At 45.6% G+C, this 16,274-nt stretch overlaps 1 protein-coding gene across 9 annotated transcripts in view; it reads left to right on the top strand.

Annotated features, from left to right (window-relative positions):
* Positions 1-1,146: 1,146 nt before the first annotated feature.
* SCN8A (sodium voltage-gated channel alpha subunit 8) overlaps positions 1,147-16,274 on the top strand; it is an 81,596-nt gene continuing 66,468 nt past the window's right edge. For 8 of the 9 annotated variants that reach the window (XM_044422050.1, XM_044422051.1, XM_044422049.1 and 5 more), the window contains exon 1: positions 1,168-1,440. In XM_044422050.1, coding sequence (XP_044277985.1) covers positions 1,168-1,440 — 273 coding nt within the window. Of the gene's footprint in view, positions 1,441-16,274 lie in introns of all 9 variants that reach the window. The other variant, XM_044422053.1, reaches the window with a different exon arrangement.

The following is a 16,274-nucleotide window of genomic DNA, read 5'->3' as shown; positions in this document are numbered from 1 at the left end:
AGTCATAGAAGAGCTACTTTTGTTTCTAAACAGTTAGAAGACGTGTTAGTGTGCACATGTGTGTGTACATATGTACCTCGGAATTTATCAGGCTATACTGCATTTAGTTGAAAACTGTTACTCTTGTTTGTTAGATTATTCATTCTCGATTGAATGATTAATTGGTTTTTCATTATTCATGCATATTTTGCTGCTGCAGAACTCTTGCATGCAATGTGTGAAGATGCCCGCCTTAACACACTTGCAGAGGAGCTGAGTTCTTGTGAGGACCCTTGGTTGAATCTGAGATACATACAGATCTTCCTCTGTTCTGCCTGCAGGAAAAGCTATAGAAATGCACTCAGGTTTGGAAACCTGTGGCCCTCCAAATGTTGCTCAGCTACAGCTCTGAACTGGTATCCAGTAGTGTCTAGAGGACCACCGGTTCCTCACTGAATGGGCAGAAATGTTGCCAGGGTAATAGCGAAGAAGCTGTTTTACAGGGTGGCTAGTACATCATTGGTCATCTTCTTAATCAAGACCCTCAGTAAGCTTTCTGAGGAACCCTAGGACTCTTCAGAATTCATTACTGATCACTATTGATTTGACAGCTCAGGACTTACAAAGTCTACCTCGCTTTTCTTAACAGAAACATCAGTGAACTTTTGGCATTACTTAAGATAGAACAGTGGCTAAAGAAAACAGAATAAAAGGAAGAAAGTAAGATTAAATAGCTCTGGGGAGGTTGGCCAGCCTCTGAATTGGTAGTCAACCTTCAGAAGAGGGACAGTCATGAGGTGACATCAGGTACCATTAAATGCTATGGGAAAGGGGCTGCTTACATTGGCAACTGTCTTCCAGTATTATTCATCAAGGGTCAGAGAGCTTGGCTATCTCAATATTCTGCATGATGAACTTAGAAAACGTGATGTGATAGTTGTCCCAATGTCTCAGAAGTGGCAATCCCCTTGAGAAGAGTGTGTGGTCATTGGCAGAGCTGGTGCAAGAGTTGGTAATATCCCAGTGGAAATGTGGCCAGATCAAGCTAATTCATTTTCTCCTCAGAGCAAAACATCAAGTGTCCATTAAGCTGACCATTGACTTGCGCTTCCTGTCCTTTTTTTTCCCATACAGAGCTGACCAATCTTGGGTGCAACATAACTAAAGAAGTTTCTGCAGGATGCAAAGATGGCAGGGCGGCTGCTTGCACCACCAGGCCCTGATAGTTTTAGACCTTTCACTCCAGAGTCCCTGGCTAACATTGAGAAGCGCATTGCAGAAGAAAAGAAGAAGCGCCCTAAACAAGACAGCAGTCACAGAGATGACAACGAAGAGAGCAAGCCAAAACCAAACAGTGACCTGGAGGCAGGGAAGAATTTGCCTTTCATCTATGGGGATATCCCCAATGGCCTGGTTGCTGTACCACTGGAGGACTTTGACCCTTACTATATGACGAAGAAAGTGAGTCTGCAGCCATACGCTCTTTAGAACGCAGTCCTCACCAAAGCAGCTGCAGGTTTGGGTGGCTGGAGGCTCCTTGTGCTCTAGCTGTGTACAGAAGGGGAGAAAAGCAACATCCTTGTGGGCTTTGCAGCTATTTTGCTTTTTGCTCTTTGTGGGGTGGGGGGCGACAAGGGAAGGGAAGGCATGCATCCCATCATTCACTCAGAGCACGGATAACCTTGCAAAATGACACACTGCTGGGTGCATAGCTTAGCTGTTCTGGAAGTCAGCACTTGTAGAGGGGAGGCAGAGAAACCTGAGCAGAAAGTGTCAGATCAGGCTGATCAGAGGAATGGCGTTCTTTTGCGGAAGGTCCCTCTCCAGTGGAAGGGGAAATGCTGTAAGTTTAGGTCCAGTGCTTTCAGGTAAATCCAGACCTTTCAGGGGCTTTTTCTCCATCAAAGGCCAGCTGTACCATCAGGCAAAATGCAACAGCCTCTCCAGGTGGCAGTTTCGGGGAGGGGGGCAAAGTGAGGTGCTAGAGGACACTGCTGGGAGTGCCACGTAGCTTGTCCCACACCCCTAAGCTAGCTTGCTTTCAAAAACTTCCCAAAGGTGTGGAGTAAGAACATCAGGCACTTCATCACCACCACATGCAATTTTGATTTCCAAGTGGAGATGATCACTGCATATTAAACATAAGTCTCAAGCAGAATTGTGAGATTTGGCTCCCTGGTTCCCTCTAAAGGGGTGGGGTCTTAAACACTGTCGTAAAATCTGGAAAACTGATGGCATGCTGTGACGATATTAAATATGACTTATTTCATTCGCTCCATTTTCAGGTCAGTGCCATAATCAGGATTGGGATGGGTCAGCTTGTTCTGACTATCTGTGGCTTGGTAATACAAATAGAGGTAGTCATGTGATAACGAATGGTGTGCAAAAAGCAGTGCCCTTCATGAGTTACCATGCATTCAGAAAATGAGCATGAGCACATAGGAAGAGCCTTCCTAGACAAAGAAGGGACCATCTTAGCCCATCTTCCTGTTTCTCATAGTGGCCAGCCAGGTGCTTTATGCAGAGCTCACAAATGAAGCTCTTTCTCTGGTTTGGTCTGATCCTAAAGTAAGCCTGAGTCCCCACTTGATCTGGACTGGACCACCATGCCTGGGGAGGAAAAGCATAATCTTTCTCTCCCTGGCTATCCTTCCATCACTCTTTTTTCCCCATGCACTGCATGGAACATGGATACCGAGATCCTGGCAAGTGGGGAGCACAACTGTGGCCGGCTGGGAAAGGTTGAATTCCCATCACTTCTCCACTGGGACTTGCTTTTCCTACCCATCCAGCCATGTCCCTGCAGCTGCCCAGAAGCAACTGGCCCTCCAGGCCTCTCTTCTCACTGACAGGCTAATTCTGGGCAAGCTGCAGTCCTGGTGCAGGTGTGCAGACGGGGTGGGTTCTCCTGACAGGACGACTCTCACTTTGGCACAAGCCACCCAGGGTGGCCGTCTGCCCAGGGACCCATGACATGCCAATAAACAATCAGGTACTTCATGGGTCCTTGCCTACCTCCTCCCCTCTTGTCCCTGGTGCAGCTATCCCGTGGAAGCACTTTGCCCCTCCCTGCTGCCACAGGGAGTCCAAAAGGGCTGGCAGTGTAGGCAGGAGATGGGGAGCAGGGATTGTGGCTGCAGCCGAAGGGATGGGCAGAAAGTGTTCTCCACCACAGCAGGTGAGCAGCGGCAGCTGTTCCCGGTGGGGCACATGCCGTACCAAGGAGGAGCAGGGCCGTGACTGCCGCTCTCTGCTTGCAAGTCAGCCACACTCATCACTGATTGCTCCTGGGGCAGGCAGAGGGGGAGCAGCACTTGCTGCTGTTGGCTCACGAACTGGTTTTAGCTATTCCTGCTATGGTGCGCCCGGCCCCGTGCCTGGTCCCAGCAGGCTTGGGCAGCAGCAGGGGCAGAGGAACCCTCCGATGCACACCCGCATTCCTGCGATTCCAGTGCCTAAAAAGTTTAAAAACTACCTGTGCACATTTGGGGCGAACCCAAAATAGAAAATAGGTTGGTAATCACTAACGGGCCCTCCAGTTTGCAGTTTGGCAACTTGGAGGGGCTATCGTGGTTGTCAGAATGAAGAGAGCAAACACTGGCTGTCAAGCCAGTAAAAGTGAGATCTCCAAGGATGGGAGAAGGTTAAAGGGGTAAGTCATGGCAACCGAAAAGGGGCTTGTGATTGTGGTGGTGAAGGCAGGTAAGAGAGCTCCTGCCATGGAGTCTCAGATACCTGCAAGAGGACCAAGGGGAAGGTCGGGGGACAATTACTGTGAGCCCGATCATCTGTCCCATGCGCTGCAGCTTGTTGGAGCAGCAACCAGCCCGCAGTGGCTTCTTGCTGAGGTGGGTTGGTGTGCGGTTGCGAATGCACCCACTGAGATGCAGTAGAGCACAAACAAGCAGTGGAGAATGGACAGGGGTTGACCACCAGTTTCAGAGCTGCTGACTTTTACAGAAGTAGGATAAAACCTGGGCAACTTGACATTGTGTTTCTGACTACGGTTGCTGCCGTTGCTTGAGGTCAGAAAGGTTTGCGTAAATAAAACTGTTTTGAATGAGAAAGAGTGTTAAGGTTGAGACTGAGCCAAAATTATTTTTAGAACTTTTTAAGCTTGAAAGAGTCTTTTGGGAAGTGAAATGTGTCAAAGCATGCGCACACCACTCATTCCGTTCATAGTCAGTGTCTGTTTACGATCCTGCAGCAACAGTGCTGCTCTTTTGAGTTGCCATCACTCTGATTTGGCTTTATGACAGTACAATGTAGCATATGGGAATTGGCTATGTCATGACATCTGAAGCGACATCAGAATGAAGACAGTGCTTTCTGCCATTGCTCTGGCGATGTGTGGTAAAGACAAAGAAACATGCTAAGCAGTGAGGAATAGGATTGCTTGTGGTGGTGAATGGGGAAGCCCTTCCAGCCAAGAAAGCATTGACTCGCTGCAACTCTAGAGCATGTGAACAGGAGTTAAAGTGGGGAAGTCTATTTTGGTTCAGCCCCAGGAATTATGGATGGGGAATTGAGGTTTGCTAAGTTTATGTAGCTTCAAGGTGGAGTGATTTGATGATCCAGTATGTAAATCAAGACTGAACTATAGACTGCTTAAAATATTTATAGCTCCAGCCTGAAACCTGGATTGTGGCCACTTGAGCAATTCCATAGATTTAAGAAAGGATCTTTATTTATTTGAGTGCAGTGACCAGGCACACTGTAGCGGGGGAGGGGGGTCACAGACTACTGGCAGTCATCCTGGAGTAGATCCATTGACATAAATGGGGTATAAGAGTTTATTCCAAACTATCTACTGTAGGAATGACCATGGCTACTGCTTCCAGACAGAGAGCTGCTAATGCTACCAAATCATAAGACTTTGTGCAGCAGTTCCATTTTTCCGTCATAACATATTATCTACAATTATCAGACAGAAGATGGAGTAAGAAAATTAGGGGGAAGACTGTGTTGTCTGCCCACAAATTCTCATGAAGGAGGCAAAATGATTTCAAAGAGTCTGGACCCAACTTTTCATTTCTTGTATTCATACTAAAGCTGCATCGTTCTCCAAGAAGTGGTACTAGACAAAGGAAAGAGGTACCCTGTTTGAAGGTGGCCCTTTTGGATACTGGTGTATATACAGTAGTGATTCCTGTACAGTTCTCTGTCTGGGGTGGGGGCGGGGGGATCCTTGTCCAAATCCTTCTTTTAAAAAGTCATTTTACTTCTGAGAGCTGTCCAATTAATAATTCTCACAAATGGGTTGGCTCACAAATTCCTATGCTCCCAAGCACTTATAATCTTGGGAACAAGTGGAAAAGTGAAGAGTACCTTTAGCACCCTTAGAACAGCAACATCCTCCCTCAAAAAAAAAGATGAGGATTTTGCCCGAAATAAATCCCACCACCCTCTTTTTCTGATCCAAAATCACTTGTGTCTTTGATTAGAATTGACAGCTTGCCTTTTGACAACTGTCAAGTGTAACCTACAGAAGAATAAACCAACCTGGAGCATCTCTGGGTCAATGTCCAGGATGGGTACCTGCTGCACTTTGTCAGCAGATATCCCCCAGGCAAGGTTTCTCAAATTTGCACCCCCATAAATATGCAGGTGTACAAATGGTTGTGAACATTATTGGATCCCCTCAACATTTTTTAATAGTTTGGCATGTGCTGAGAGCCATTCAAAATGCCACTTGGATACTTTGAAGATACTGTTGGTAGCAGTCAAAGTAGAGATCACAAAAGCCAGCTGTGAAGCTGGCTTCTGCAGTCTCTGGGAGAGAAAGGAGAAAGGGTGGGAAAGTGTGGCAGGCTTGTAGTCACAGTGGGGAAAGCAGCAGTCTAGTGTCAGCTGCCTCTAAGTGATGCTTGCACACATGTGTGGCAACTAGCACTGGTAGTGACTTGTCCAGTTTAGCAGGAGTGATGCGGGGCGGAGGGGGGGGGGATTGCTGTTCTTGCTCAGTGGCTCACTTGCTGCTTCCCTGGATCCATGATGGGGACAGTCTTCTGAGTTTGGACGACCTATTGTAGGTCCAACAACCCTTAGAACAAGCCATGGCTTGCCAAGGTGGCTTATAAACTTAAAACAAGCCTCCTTTGGGGGAACATCAGGGTTCAGACTATATGCTAACCCTTGTAGCTTGGAAGCTGGGGTGGGTTTTCATGGTGTCATGCAACCCCAGCTATGTATATGGGGAGCTCAACAGTAGCTAATTATTAAAGTTGCTGCAAAAATGGGACAGGAGGCAGATTACCAAGCATCCAGCACTCCACAATACATGGCTGATGGGCTGTGGCAGTCGTGCTGGCATAGACCGAGTGTAAAATCAGAGCTCAGCATCTTCTTTTTTACATTGTCTTATATCTGTAGCTAATTGATGGCTTTCTATCTTTGGTAGCGGAAATGCACATAAGGAAGATGGATTGTTCTTTAAACCAAAGAATGCTTCAAAATGTAGAACATGCTGGCAGAAAAGTAGTTCATATTTGTTACATGCACACATGCAAACACGTGCAAACTCACAGGCGTGATCAAAAATCACTGAACAGTGTTTTTCTTTAAAGGCCATTTACAGGCATCTTGATACACAGTAATGAAGCACTTGCCTGGGATGTGCCTCTGGTGATCCCTGGAGGGTGAGGGCTCAGAGTTTCTCCTTTATCCAGACAGAAGAGATTGAGCAGTATCAGCAGCAGGTACCAGATGCACAGACCTGTTCCAGCAACAGTACATGAGCATCTAATTTGAATGCAAAAGCTCCCAGGCTCAAACCCTGGCATCTCTAGGAAGGGCTGGGGTTAAAAATCTCGCCTGAACCTTCAAAAGCCACTAACGGGCCTGGCCTCTGACCTTTCCGTAACTCTGCCCCACTTCCTCCTTCTACCCAATAATAGCTGATCAGCAGCAGGACTTTGAACCTAGCACCCTAGGTTCAATTTTTTAGTAAAAAACTATTATGAAGTGGATGGGGAATGAAGAGCTTTGTGGGTGCCACTGAAGATGTTCTGGAACTAAAATGTTTGGTAGAGGGCTTGTCTGGCTAGCATTTAACCTGCAAGTGCTTGATAAAAACGTGTGCTTATAATAGAACAGGACAATAAGATATTTGGCTGTGTAGCATGTGACCTCTCAAGTTCATCAGAACCTTTTCTTTGGACTCAGTGTTAAGAAGAAAAGGAGGAGGAGAAAGGTGCCCTTGATGGGAAAGCCCCAGAGTCTGTTATTTGTGATTGCTGGATGGAGGTCATGTGCAGGAAGTGCAGTGCGGACTTTACCAGGTTACCATGCTGGCAGTTGTAGTCCGACACATTCGGTCAGGAAAAGTTGGATTCCATTTTGCTGGTGCAAAACAATTTTTCATCTTCCACCCAGAACTACTGGTTATCATCCCCTTAAAAATATAAAAACCAGCAGTTACTTGGATCTGTTTCCTACAAGAAGCCGCTTCTAAGGAAGAGAGCAAATATTGTAAACCGTGAAGATGCCTCATTTGGAAGCTAGCAGAGAATTAGGGGGGGTTTGCAGAGTCCAGGATGGAGGGGAAGAAAAGAGATTTCCACCGGGAACCTTCTGGGGTCCTTAAAATCTGGATGAGCTGACATAACTACTTGAACTAGGTACCAACATTATAATCACAAGCCCCCTTCTCCTGTGCATGTGTCATGAGTGGGTGTCGTGGAGCCCCTGTTACACTTTGGACCCATGTACACATAGCTGAGTTTACCTGTGTCACCCCCCCCTTACCTGTAGCCCTGATAAAGATAAAAGCCCTTGGAGTGTGTTCTAGCAGGTGGGGATGCTGAAGGCAGGACAATCAGCTGAGTTAGCAGGCACAACCAGCAATAGCTGATGCATGTGAGTTGGGGCAAAGCAGGGTTATCTTTTTGCATAGGATGCCGCAGATGTGCAAGCCCATGTGTATGTGTACAAAATGTGTCTGGGGATAATTTCTCTTTCACAAAGAAGGCTTTTCATAAAGAAATACATGTAAGGCCTCTGTCCCTGAGGCTTAAGTAGCATGCAGAGAACAACATGATAGTGTGAAGAAGTTTGGAAGTGTAGGAAGGTGTGTTTTTGGTTGGTTGGTTGCTTTCATTTATTAGTAGTAGTACAGAAGTAATATTTTGTTATAGACATGATAGGAATGTTTTTGGCTAGCGAGTCCTCCCTCAGCTTCCTGCTCTGCATGGAGAGATGCTGGGTTCACATGACACAATGTGCTATGGTGGATTGTGAGCCATGTTTGTTTCACAGTGGCTTGTTGTGTTGTCAGAACCCAGCTCAAGCAGGTAGTGTGAATAAACCACGCCATTGCATTCAGACAACACAACTCTGAAGTGAACATAGCTCACAACCCACCATGGTTTTATCATGTTCTGCAGGTCTAGTCACTGTCTCACCCCATGAATAACCAGAACGAGACAATTTCTGATTTCACTGGATTGATTTTACCCTGTAGGATGTGCATGAGTTCTCCAAATAACCAACATTTCAGCATCACTTCCCACAAACTTTTCACAATTTTTCCTTTCTTTTTTTAAATCCTTCTCCCTGAATCATCTGAAGCAGCTGTTCTACTTGAACCGCTGGAATCATGCCCACATTGAGTATTTTAAAATACCATTTTCTAGCGTATGAAAAACAGACCTGGGCTATGGTTCTTTGTTTTTAATTCCAGCCAGAGAGCTCAGTGCAGAGGCAGGACTGGATCAGCACCAGAACCATGAGAACTGGCTGTCTGTTCCACCGGTATTTGTCCTTTCCTCTAAGGCTCAGAGATAGGGCAGGTGATAATGTAAGGTAGATGGGAACATAAACTGACTGGAGAGGGATTCGCTCGGAAGAGCAGCCTATCAATACTTGAAAAAGGGTGGAACTCGCAACCATCCTGTAAAAGAGACGGCACTTGTTTCTGTTTTACAGATAAGGGTACAAAAGCAGAGGGGGTTCTTTGTAGCAACCCCAGAGCTGTTCCTGGGTTGCAGCTGTCTGCATTAGCAGCACCCGTAACACAAGCTTCCCATGCCCGGGCAACATAGCTGGAACCCTATGGATATGTGAGGAAAGTCATTGTGTCAAGGGTCAGGAAATTTTTCCAGCCCAAGGACTGGATTGCCACCTGGACAACTTCTCTGCAGCCGCGCGCCATCCGTGGACACAGGCCACAGGACTCTTTCACTCCCTAGGCACAGCTGCCACTCATCCCTTTCCCACACTCTTCATCCTCACACAAAGACCCTGCCCATTCACAGAACCCATCCACAGACACACCCTTCTCCGTTCCACCTTTCCCAAATGAACCGTGCAGATCAGCTCAACTGATGTCCCCCTCCATTGTGGCACCCTGAGGAGGGAAACGCTCGTGCCTCGTGTGCTAAAATAGGGACTGAGTTCATGATCTCTCCACTGCTAACTGCCCCATCTGTATGCTGGGTGGGGAGATGTAGACCTCTCTGTCCAGAGTTTATTTCCTTATTCATGGTATGTCCATACTACCAAAAAGTTTAAGCTCTCTGTGTAGCTCACAACATTTAAAATAATAAAATAGGACAGATGGGATAAATTGCCAAAATTTCAAGCTACAGTATAAAACAAACCTAGCAGCAAGTCAAAGAATTAAAACATAGGAACACATTTAAAACAACAGCAGCTGAAAGAGTATAATCCCTGGGGAAGGGAAGTTTCCACCTGTCGCCAAGAACAATGCAATGCAGGTGCCAGGCAAGCCACTCTGAGTAGCTCAATCCACAGCTGGGGCGCCACAACGGCAAAGGCCCTGTCCTGGGTAGCTATCTGCCCCACTTCCTTTGGTGCAGGGCTGCCAGAGAAGGACTGGCAGAATGACCTTCGCATCCTCAGCAGTCCTGGGCCTGTATACAACTGGGCCTGGGCTGGTATATACAAAATGAGATTCTCTTTCAGGTAGGAAGGTGATAAACTGTTCAGGTCTTTGAATGTTAACAACAGGACTTCAGACTGGGCTTGGCAGTGTACTGACACCCGGTACAGATGGAAAAGCCCTGGTGTAATATGATCGCATTGTCTCGTTCAGGCTAACTTCTTGCTACCTCATTCATTGGATCATTTTCAAAGGCAGCTCCGCTTATAACACTCTGCAGTTATTCAGAAGAGAGCTGGGTGGGGATGAAGATCATGCCAGAGGAGGGGACATGGACTGAGATTCGTCACTGTCACTGACTTGCTTCCAGTCAACAATTTCCGAAGTCTCCAGCAGGACTAACGGGAAATGCTTCCCCCCGACACGCACACTTTGCTCACCTCTCTTTCACAGTAGCTACGCTGTGGTTACTGCGGGGATGGTGTGGAGGGGGGAGGGCAGTCTAGATTGTTGGAAATATTTGTGCAAATCTGAAGGAAGGGATTGGCACAGGCTGAGTGGCTTGGCAGCAAAAGGAGAAAGCTGCGCAAGTTAAGCCATGGGGAAGCCAGTAGCTTCCTTTTTTGGAGTTGCCGAATGGAAGGAGGGAATGAAAATTGTCAGTTCAATATTTAACAGTGAGAGGATTATTCTGCAAGGTCAAAAATACTGTTCTCCCCAACACACATGTGCACATCTTTTCTGGTGCATCTACTTCTCCCACGTTTTTCTCCCTGTCTTTTCTATTTTGACATTACCTTTTCCCCCAATCTTTGGCAAGAGTGTACAAATTTACCCATGTGCACAAATCAGGATTAGATCCTGATTTCCATTTCATTGTATGTTACGTACTGCACTTGAGCCCTTTGACAGTTAAAACGTACAAGGGTATTGACACTAAGTATACACTTGCATAAGACCAACAAAAAAATTTTGACGAATGAAATAATTTGTGCAATTTTGGGGGGCCGATTTTCTTTTCTAAAGGTGGCAGACTAATGATGGTCTCGCCAAAGTGCCATTTGGGTATCAGTACAGGGGCAGTGATTGATGAGGAAGATGGACAAGATCGCAAAGAGCATCAGGGGTTTTCACAACCCTCACCAAGATGCTCTGTAACCTATCCTGGCTGCGCATGAGAAAACTGCTGTACCAGGTCCAGACAACAAGATAACCCATAATGGATATGACAAACCCTAGAATGATCCTGTACAAGCCCCCTTAAGTTTAGGCATTTCCTGAGTGGAGCCGGCTGGAGCCAGGGGTCACTCTAGATGGCCCAAGAGCCCCTTTCTGACTCACTCTATGTTTCTAAGTCATGGGTTATCAGGGTGGCTCATTCCCTAAAATTAAACCACCCTGAAGAAACTAGTCTAGGTTTGGATAATATAACAGCCCATTGTGGCTTAGGTGCCCACAATTGGTTTTTACATCATGCAAATCTAGATTATCCCTAGCAGTATTTTGCCATTTTGGTTAGGAGAAGCTCTGTTACACTTGAAAAAGATAAAAATAGGCCTCCTCTGACACTTCATGCAATCTATGCCAAAAGTTCTTGGAATGGGGGTCAGCATTTTGTTGTTGTTGTGTGCTGTCAAGTTGTTTTCAACCTATGGTGACCCCATGAATGAAAGCCTTCGAAAACGCCCTGTTCACGACAGCATGATTCAGCTCACCCAAGTTCAAGGCTGTGGCTGCCTTTATGGGTTCAGTCCATCTCATATTTGGTCTTCCCTTTCTTCTTCTGCCTTCGAATTTCCCAAGCACGTTTGATTTCTCTGGTTAATGTTGAATGTTATTGTTACCATGCATGAAACATTCTCTGCCTTGGAAAACTAAGCAGTCACAGTAGGAGGGTAAACTAGGAAATGTATCTAAATACATTTTAGTAATTTAAGTAATGAAAGAGCTGTGTACTTGTTTGGCGCATTTTTACTTTACATGCTGTCACTGGGGATGATGGGGATTGTAATCAAACATGCCTCTAAAGGAGCAGGTTGGGGAAAGCTGCTTTAGACACGAAAGATTAATAAGGCACTCCTATGCAAATTTATTTATTTATTGCATTTATATACCACCTCAATAGCCCAAAGGGCTCTCTGTGTTGTTTACAAACATTAAAACAGTGCCCAGTCCTAACAAATAAATAAATTGGCTACACCATGACTCAGTATAAAATAACATGGTTAAAATGAATCAAATGAATGAATGTACAATTCAAATTAATTAACTTTAAAATATTGGTTAAATAAAAATGTCTTTACCTGGCGCCGAAAAGCATATAATGACGGCGCCAGGCGGACCTCTCTAGGGAGCTCATTCCATAGTCAGGGCGCCACTGCAGAGAATTTACGCAGAAGTAAGTCTGCCAACTTTGCCCTAGCCTACTAGACACAGTAAAACTTGTTTAACATGCAAAGGCTTCCAAAGCACATTTTCAGTCATTTAAGGGTATTGCTCATTTTATTGTTCATGATTAGTTCATTGATGCCTTGAATTCCTGGTTTGTCTAGCTAAAAGAAACAGTAAACTCCTCAAGATCTATATTTTATCCCAGCCCCACTAATCAAAAGTTGAAGTAACTTTTTTCATGCTGCACCACAATGGCGAATAGTCAGAAATTGTTGTGCTGTTTCATTGCTCTCCCATGCCACAGTGCTGAATGCTTTCTCCTCTTAGATTTGGAATGAGATCCATGCCTTCCAAATTCAACATTGGCTTGGCCAAAGCCGCCTTCTAAAGAGATACCCCTAGACTTTGAAGCCCTGTCTGCTAATAATGGAAGCATGGGCCCCACCTTTTTCCATACTAGTAAGGAAAAGGCCACCTGTTTGAGCAATGAATCCTGCCAAGATCGAACATGACAGGCAGGTGCATGTCCAGTTATGTGCTGGGGTAGATACAGCCCTACCTGGAATTTGCCTTGAGGCAGGAGTCCAAATGTTGAATTGAGAACTACTTTAGATGTACCATAATGGCATGTGATACAGGCTTTTGTGGACAACACTGTTCTTGGTTCCTCAGTCATGCGTTTTAGCATTGTGGTCCAAGCAACTCTAAATCTGTGAGATTTGTAGCTGGTTAGTTACCATCTTCAGAAATCATATATGTGATGGCATTTTGCTATAGATTCTTGAAACAGTTTTACATCAAGGGAAGGGACGCAAATGTTTCTTAAGGACTGTTTTTATAAATATTTTACACTAAGGGAAGGAATTAAAATGATTGTTGGAGAAAGTCTCCTCAATCATTCTCATGCAAGAGCTCAAGGAAGGGATCTGAACAACTCCAGGCTGCTCTTTAGGCAAGGGAAGCGATCTTAGAAACTCAGATCTTTCAGGCTTGCACTGAGCTGTGCTCCCCCACAGGGATCAGAGTCAACTATGCAACTTGAGTTGGAACCTCCATGTGCTTTGCATCCTGGGTTTACGATCTGAGCCACTCCCACTTGCTCTTTTGCCAAGAGAAGAATCTGAGCTCTGTTGCTCTTGAAACAGGGAAAGTAATTCCAGAAGAAGTCATGAACTTCCAACTAACCATCACAGAAATCAATGCCAGATTTGCAAACTGTTGGAACATCGGCGTCATGTGTGTTGAAGCTTATTGATTCCTTGTTGTAGTTACACACTAATCAAGCTGCCACTGGCTTATGGTGACCTATGCATGATCGCTCTTCACAAAGCCCTGTCCTTGACAGCCATGCTCAGCTCTTGTAAACTCAGTGCTGTGGCCTTCCAAAGTGTGGAACTGATTCATCTCATATTTGGTCTTTCTCTTCTTCTTCTGCCTTTGACTTTCCCTAGTATATTCATCTACTTCTAGGAGTCAAAAACCAGATTAAGATAAGCCCAAACTGATTTCCCATATGAAAGCTGGTAGCTTTGGAATCTCCATGCCACATAGATTCAGGAATGTTCGTAAGTCAGGAACAGATGAGCTCTGAGCTCTTTGACCACAAAAATACATAAACAATAGTCCATGAGAATGTACAATCTATGAAAAATATTATAGTCGATTTCAAGCCAGGTTCTTACCAAAAAAGTCTAACAAGATTAAAATCTAAATTAGGTAAAGACCATGTGCCGGGTACCCTATTAAGTAAGCTCAGGTGGAGCTAGATCTAAGCGGTCAGTGAAGATGTTCCTTGCAACTCACTCATGACTGACCTTCCACTTCAGGGTTGCAGTGATCTTCCCTGGGATAGAGCCTTCTTGAGTCTAAGAGGCAAAGCACACAAGGTTTGATCACTGCCCTCAACAATATTAGTATTTGTGTAGCATATTTGTCTGGGAACCAATGCTTGGATCCAAAGGTTGCTCCAACTTAAATGGGAAGGAAAGAATTGTTGCATAGTCTGGGGGATTTTAGGATATTTTTGGCATCTGAGAAGCAAAGCCAAGAACAGACCTCAGAGCTGGGGATCTGTGCCCCGATCCCCCCCTCCTCCTTGCAGCTGGTGTGGAAAGAATAGCAGGGGCTGCTTCTCCAAGGCTGGAACATAGATCTCACGGGGTGGGAAGGAGACAGGAGTTGCCAGGATGCAAGGGAGATGCACCCGGAAAGGCTGCTCCTGGTTAGCTGTAATCCAGGTGACATGCCAAGCACTCCGCCACTGCTCCTGCTCTACACTGGAAACTCATCATCCCCCAGATTCAGGGGTTCATGACAAAAAGGGAATAATCCAAAGGACTGCACCCTGAATTGCTTTGTGGTATAGCCTGCACATGCCTAGGAAGAATTAAGGGTGCAATATCAGGCTAGGATATACCTCTTCAGTCTGCAAGGGGAGTATCTAATTTTTAATGCTTCACATTTAAAAATAGCCACGTCATTAAAAAAGCAACAACCCAAGCGCGTCTATAGCCGAGTCATCCTCCTACTCTGCTTGTTTTAAACTTGTAGAGGGTTGTTTGTTTAACATAAATGAGCGCTCCAAAATGTCATTTTCACACCTGCAGCGGCACAGCCCATTCCACTAACACACCATCATCACTACCATCGTTTTCCTTTCCACACACAGTTCAGTGCAATTTACAAAAGAGCAATAAATAAAAACAGCAATTTGCAGAATAGAGTCAGCAATAAATTAGTTTAACAGCAACCCCATTTTGAAAAATCGTAAAACCTAATGTATAGCCAGAGAGGAGAACCAGAGTAATGGGACAACCATCACTGGACAGCTGTCAAAGTTTCCTTCTACTTGTAAAGAAGAGCTCCATCAGCAGGAGGACATGTCTGCCCCCAAGGCCCCTCGCATGCCCACAGAAAGCTCAGCAAAGAAGTTTGCTGGCAACGGGTCGTCCAAAGCGTTCCAGTGAAGATGGCTTTGGATCCAAGTTCCACCATACCCCAAAGTAGGCTTGCCCTCTGCTTCTAATAAGAGGGGAAACTCCACCTTCAGAAATGAAAGGGTACCCCACCTTTCACCACTTCAGAGCTGGGCTAGTTCAGGAAATAAGCATAGGATTAGCACTTACTGACTGAGCTTGCCCAAGGCAACAACCTGTTGTGGGCTAGAAGTCATGGTGGCTGGTTGGTTGTGTTGTGTGAACTTGAGCTGCTTCCTGGGTTATTTTTGTGATCTAAGGCACCTTGACAAACTCGGACTTCTTCTTGGGGTCATGCCTAGGGATTGCTGCGTCACCAGAAGCCAAGCAACCGGTGTCATCATGGATACAGAGAAATGGGGGGAAAGCTGCTTGACAACAGTGGCAAACACCTCTTGCCACTTTCAGTGACAGCCGTCTCATAAGCGTCCAAGGCACATTTTGGGGAACCCCGGCTTGGTTTGCCCGACCATGAGCTCCAGTCCTTTTGCGCTTGCTGCAGCTTCGCCCCTACCCTCCCTCCCTCCCCCAGTTTGCTGTGATCTCTGTTGTGCACTGTAATGCAAGGCTATAAATAGATGATTTTGTCATGTGACAGCTGTCCACAGGTGACCTATCAAGTGAATATTCATAAAAGGAGGTGGCACTGCCTTCACAGTGTGGTCTTTTTCTTCTCTTTTGGATCTGACTGTCCTCAGCATCCTTAACCACCTCCAGATTTTCATTAAAAATTATCAAAATATTTGCTTGCTTTCCCTCTCTATGCATAGATATAGGTAGAAAACCAGCCCCTTCTATACTTTGAAGGGGCTGTTCCTGGCTGTCACTCAGAGATTGCAAATTTCAATCTCGGGGAGAGAAAAACAAAAAAAGAGAAAGAGAGAAAAATTGTGGTTAGCCCAAAGGACTCACGGTCCTAGCAGGGAGGGGAAACAGGATGGACTTTGCTACAGAGTCCACTGGGATACTCATGGAAGGACCAAAGCAGAAAGATCAGGGACATGGTAAGCCCAAAGTAACCCCTGAGGCACCTCATGGGTTGTTGTGGGGGGGGGGGGTGTTAAAATGTCATAAAAACTTGCCTAGAT

This window comes from Varanus komodoensis, unplaced genomic scaffold (genome assembly GCF_004798865.1).
Source record: "Varanus komodoensis strain SLA01 unplaced genomic scaffold, ASM479886v1 scaffold12, whole genome shotgun sequence".
NCBI classification, from domain to species: domain Eukaryota; kingdom Metazoa; phylum Chordata; class Lepidosauria; order Squamata; family Varanidae; genus Varanus; species Varanus komodoensis.
The sequence above is the reverse complement of the archived record's forward strand: the minus strand, read 5'-3'. Positions and strand labels throughout refer to the sequence as shown.